Below are 6006 nucleotides of genomic sequence, written 5' to 3' on the forward strand. Positions count from 1 at the left end.
TCCAGCTGGACCTCAGTTCGGGGTGCCGGTTGCGGCAGGCGGGCAGTGACAGGCGGTGTGTCCCACAGAGGAGCAGCGGCAGCACCCTGGCCTGCAGAGCCAGGTCCAGACAGTGCTGGTGCGCATGGGCGGCCTCTTCGTGCTGCTGCTGACGGTGGGCCGCTGGCTGGACCTGCTGGGTGTCCTCATCTCCCTGCTGGGCGAGCTCTGGTGCCTGGTGGGCGTCCGCACTCTGCTTGACCTCTGCCAGAAACAGGTGGGCCCCCCACCCTGCGCGTCCCCTACACACTGACACCTCCTCCTGACAGCCTGGGAGCCTCCCCGGGCCCGAGTGTAAGAAGAGCTGGGCCCTCGCCGGTTTGCTCAGTGCTGAGCATGTCGGCCCGTGGACTGAAGGGTCTTGGATGCGATTCCAGTCAGGGGCACGAACCTCGGTTGCAGGCTTGATCCCCTGTCCCGGTTGAGGCACGTTCGGGAGGCAACCAATCGATGTGTCTCTCTCACATGGATGTTTCTCTGTCTCCCCCCCTCCCTTCTACTCTCTCTAAAAATCAATGGAAAAAATACCCTCGGATGAGCTGGGGAAACCTCTCTTGGGGTGGGGGCAGGAGCTTGGGTCCCCTCTCTCACCTGGTGTTAACCTTTGACCTGTGACCCAGAGGCCCTGAATAGGAGGAAGGCCTTGAATAAATGGAGGCCTGAAGCCCCCCCAGGGGACGGGGCATTGGTGGGGTATCCTCCATCCTTTCCTCCCCGCCTTCCCTCAGGATTTTCCACCCCAGAGGCCTTCCGTGTCAGCTCCAAGCCAGCCCCAGCCCTCGGCACCTGCCCAGACCCAGGGGACGGCCCCTTCCTGACCTGCCCCAGAACGGACTTCCGGACCCACCCAGGCTCACCTGGAGGCCTGACACCAGCACGGTGCCCGGAGGCAGGGGGCAGGGTTGGCCCCACCTGGAACTCGCACTGGAGCCCCTGAGAGGGACGGAGGATTTGGGGTTAGGAGGGGGCACCTGGGGCCACTGGGTTCATCCTTTACTGGGGTGGGCAGGGGCACACAGCCCTGAGACCTGCCCCAGGGGCCTCCCCCTACAGCCTTCCTTCCTCTCCTCAGACAATAAAGGTGTTTTTCTCACCCTGTGGCTGGAATCATGAGCATGCAGAGGAGCAAGGCCTTTCCCACCACACAGCTTCCTGGCCGGGTGGGCTCCTGGGATATGTGTCAGGAGTCGACTACTGAGGTGGCTGAGGAGGCGGTGGGGTGCGGCGGATGGACACATGCACGAGCACCCACTTGCATCTTGGGGGGATGATGCTGTTCTGTCCCATCCTAGGCTGAGGCACAGCTGAAGGGAACACAATGCTGGAAGGGCCTCTCGGTCCCCACCCGCACCCTGGCCTGTCTAAGCCCATGAGGATGCTTCCTGTCTCAGCTCCGTTCAGCCTCGTGTCCCTGTTTTTCCAGCGAGTACAGAAGAAAGGCTGAATACCGACCCCTCTGCTGGCCTGCTGTGCACCCTTGGGTAGGCTGCTGTCCCCCTCTGAGCCTATCAGAACAGCTACCATGGGTTGTGTGCCTTTTTAATCATCTCATTTCATTCTGACATCAGCCCCAAGTTATCCCTTTTTACAGATTCAGAAACTGAGGCTCGGAGAGGTTAAATAACTTTCTCAAGGGCACACAGCTAGTTAGTGGCGAAGTCTGGGTTTGAATCCAGGTGGCCTACCCCCAGAGCTCAAGTGCTTTGCATGCTTCCTGCTACCCTCTTCTTGTTGAAGAATTGGAGCCAGAAAGACTAACAGTGGGCATGACAAATATGGCCGGTCCATTCTTGGCAGGTTCTGGAATGTGGCTCTGGCCACCTTTTGTCCGGGGTGGCCTGAGGCTCCATCACAGTCATGTTCTCCTGGCCCAGACTCCCAGCCCCACAGGGCAGCTTGGCTCCCTGGGGACTGAGCTGGGGCTCCCTCCCAGCAGGGGCCCCATGGGGCAAAGGAGACGGCCAGCCAGGGCTTCCAAGGGGTGGTGAGGCAGCTCTGGGGATTGAAGGCTGGAGAAGGTTCTTGGAGGGTTCCTGGCTCCGACGGGTCTGGCTTCTCAGCAAAGGCCGCCACGGTCACCCGAAGGCTGCACTGGAGCAGACAGTCCGGCCTAGGATTTTCCACCCTCCACCTTGGGGCACCCTGGGACACAGGGCAGGCCGGCCCAGGCTGGATGGGGGGTTCCAGCTGTCTCCTCCAGGAGTGGCCACCCAACTCACAGCTTGAGCCCCACCTCTGACCCCTTGCTTTGTCCTGCCCCCAGAAGGGGCCTCTGGGCCCCAGAGTAGCTGAGGTGGGGACAAGGCTATGGGCCCCTCCACCGCCAATATAGGACCCAGCCCCCTCGGCCTGTGAGGGCGCTCAGCTCCCTCTGGGCAGGAAACCTGCCCCGTCTAGGAGGAAATGGCACAGTTAGGTGGGCACAGGGCCAGCCCCTTGCTGGACCTAGACTGGGCACCAAGTTCCAACTGTTCTGATGTTTTTACTGGAAGGTTCCCTGACCTTCTGGCCCCGTATAGCCTAGCACCCAGAGGGGACAGGCTGGGAGGGACTGGACTCGAGGTCCTTTCCTTTTTATGGGCACAGGGACCATTTTCCAAACAAAACCTGGGCCACGTGGGCTGGAATGGGATTCTTTTCTTATCTACTCAATTATTTTTGTGAAAAGTCCAACAAGGGTATAAACATTAGATCACTCAAGAGAGGCATTTAGCAAATCTACATTCCAAACAAAGAGAAATAGGGCTGAGGTCCAGAGGGCAGGGGAGATGCAAAGGGGTGGCCTGGAGCAGGGGCATGACTCTGGGACTTGATCCCGCAGAGACCTCGAGAGCCCACGCCTGGGCCCTGACCAGCATCTTAAGGAGGTGGGAGACCACAGCGTCCACTCCCTGCTATCTGGGCATGATGGCAACCCCTGGGGCAGCTGGGATTGGGGCGAGCCAGCCACCTCCCTCCTGAGCCCCCTCACACACACACACACACACACACACACACACTTCTGGCTTTTCTGAGCTATAGCATTGTCCCTCAGGGTGTCCCGCATTCCTTTCTCTATTTATTCATTCACAAATAATTACTGAACATCTGGTAAGGGGATAGAGTGATGGGGGGGCTACAGGGCTAGGGAGGGTATTTTGTTATTTACAGCTGCATAACAAATGACCCCAAAACCAAGCAGCTTAAAATAACAGACATTTATTGTCTCACTTTTTGTGTGTGTTGGGAATCAGGATGCAGCTTGACTGGGTCTTCTGGCTTAGGGTCTCTCACAGGCCACGGTCAAGATGTTGGCAGAGGCTGTGATGTCATCCTAAGGCTCGACTGGGGAAGGATCCAATCCCAACCTCACTCCCATGGTTGTTGGCAGGATTCACTTTCTCCTGGGCTACTGGGCCTCGGGCCCGGTTTCCCCTGTGGCTGTTGGGCAGGGGGCTCCCTCTGTTCTTGCCCATGAGCCTCTCTATAGGGCAGCTCACAACCCAATGGCTGGCTTCCCTCCAGCAATCAAGCAAGTGAGGGAGAGAGAGAACAGCAGGACAGAAGTCACCATCTTTTCGTAACCTCCCACTGCGGTTTCCCCTGTGGCTGTTGGGCAGGGCGCTCCCTCAGTTCTTGCCCATGAGCCTCTCTATAGGGCAGCTCACAGCCTGATGGCTGGCTTCCCTCCAGCAACCAAGCAAGTGAGGGAGAGAGAGAACAGGACAGAAGTCACCATCTTTTCGTAACCTCCCACTGTTTTTGCTGTGTTCTGTTGGTTAGAAGCAAGTCACCCTTGAGAGGAGGGGGTTATACAAGGGTTTGGCAGAAAGTGGGGATCCCCGGGAGCCACCCTAGAAGCTGCCTTCTACAGAGGGCTTCACTGAGGAGGCCTGGATGGACCGAGGGAGTCAGCCACGGAAAGGCTATCGCTGAGGCTCTCACTGTGGCTCAGTTAGGACCCCTGGGTTTCTGAACATTTCTTATAAACTTGACCTGTTCAGTGAAGGGGTTTGGAGGTGGACCACCTGGGCTTCAATGAAGCTTACTAATGGACGTGACCTTGAGCAAGTTACTCTCTGATGATCCCCCTGTGTTTCCGAACATTTCTTATAAACTTGACCTGTCCAGTGAAGGGGTTTGGAGGTGGACCACCTGGGCTTGAATGAAGCTTACTAATGGACGTGACCTTGAGCAAGTTACTCTCTGATGGAGGTAGGGCACTTAACCCAGAGCCTGTCCGTGGCCTCCAGTGCCCCTCACCCCAGAAGGGACTAGAACTCCGCCTCAACCACACCTTTCTGATGTGAGTAAGGAGACAGGGAAGGAGGCACTGGCTCAGGCGATGGAGCAGGAACCGATGTGGGGAGGGGTGAAAGGGGGGTGAAGGGGGGTCCAACCCAGGCAGAGAAAGATGAGCACATCTGCATTTCACTTGCAGAGAGCTGTCAATAGGCAACTCTCCTTGAGGAGTCACAACCCCGTGCTGCGCATTTTTCTTGCATTATCTCCCCGCCCCACACCCCCCAGCCTTCAGAACAAGCTTGTCAGGAGTTGATTACTGTTTTCTCCCCAGGAGAAAACTCAAGTTCAGAGAGATGAAGTGACTTGCTCAAGGTCACAGTGCTAATAAGTGAGAGAGCCAAGATCCAAATTCAAGTGGGTCTGACCCCAAAGCCCAGCTCACTACATTTTACAGACTTCTCACGTGATCTGCATATCAGCTGCTTAAGACCTACTTGTGCCCCTCCCATATGCCAAGCACTGAGCTGGGTGCTGGAGAGTCATCAGACACAGCCCTGTCCCCCTTCTGTGGGGAAAGCATGTTAGTACAACCCCGCAGCCTGGGGACATAGCCATGGGATGGAGACGACTCCTAAGCCTACCTGGAGGAATCAGGGCAGGCTTCTCAGAGGCGGTGATAAAGGTGCAGAGTTTGCCAGGAGAAGGAGGTGATCCAGACCCATAGAGTCTCACCCGTCTTCATCACGATTCCACTGTAAGCAAAAGAAACACACTTTTACCTGGTTGGGGAGACGCGGGGTGGGTGGAGGGGGGCTGTTGGCTAACTTGTGGGTAAGCCCCACCTGACCTGGATGGATAGCTTCCTGCAGCTGCACATCTGGGCAGTGCCAGGCTGGGCTTGACGTCTGCTCTGACCTGGCCCCAGCAGAGCGTGTCAAGGGGAAGGGCTGCTGAACAGACGCTTCCCTTCCTCAGCCTCTGGGCCCCGAGGACTGAAGCACAGGAACCCTGTCCCTGTCGGGGCTCTAGCTGCAGAGCCTGTGGACCACGTGGGCGGAGCTCCGGAACCAGGCGAGGGCGATGGGAGAAAGCCAGTGCCACATTCACGGAGTGGGACTCCCACCACGCGTGAGGCCTCTGTGCCCGGCGGCTCTGCTAAGGGAAGCATTCACGTCCCCACTGCAGGGCGTCCAGCCCAGCTCCCGTATGTGACAGGTGAGGAGAGGGAGCCTTGCAGTGGGAAGGACTTGGTCAAGGTCACAGCCAGCACCAGAGAGCTGGGAGCTAAGCCTAAGTCTGACCTCAAAGCCCATGTTTTCCCTTTTGCCTCTCCTTCCCTGACCTTCTCATGACCCCTCCTCATCTCTGTTTAAATGTCAGCCGCCCCCTCCCCCGCGAGAGGCCTCCCCTACCCTCACCTGCACCTTGTTCATCCCTCAGAGCACACGTCACCACTGGTAATTACATTAATTGGTATTATGTGTTGATCGCCCCACCTCTCCGTAAGCTCCATGGGGACAAGGATGGATTGTGTCTGACCTGATTCCCTCGAGCTCCTAGTCGCTGCCCATCAACGCTTGTTGGATCGAAGCCCTCCTCCTGCTGGCGGTAGCAGGTGCCGTGCTGCCCGCAGGCTGGACAGCAGCCAGCGCCCCCCCTGCTTTGGGTCTTGCCCCCACACCTCTCTCCTACCCTTCCCTGCCACCCAGCGTCTCAGCTGCCTGAGCCCTAATAGAAGATGGA

At 57.8% G+C, this 6006-nt stretch overlaps 1 protein-coding gene across 1 annotated transcript in view; it reads left to right on the forward strand.

Moving 5' to 3' along the window:
- TMEM82 (transmembrane protein 82) overlaps positions 1–1129 on the forward strand; it is a 3851-nt gene extending 2722 nt beyond the window's left edge. The window contains exons 6-7 of the mRNA XM_005886198.1: positions 69–256; positions 768–1129. Coding sequence (XP_005886260.1) covers positions 69–256; positions 768–857 — 278 coding nt within the window. The 3' untranslated portion in view covers positions 858–1129. The remainder of the gene's footprint in view (positions 1–68; positions 257–767) is intronic.
- The last annotated feature ends 4877 nt before the right edge of the window (positions 1130–6006 follow it).

This window comes from Myotis brandtii, unplaced genomic scaffold (genome assembly GCF_000412655.1).
Source record: "Myotis brandtii unplaced genomic scaffold, ASM41265v1 scaffold96, whole genome shotgun sequence".
Lineage (NCBI taxonomy): Eukaryota > Metazoa > Chordata > Mammalia > Chiroptera > Vespertilionidae > Myotis > Myotis brandtii.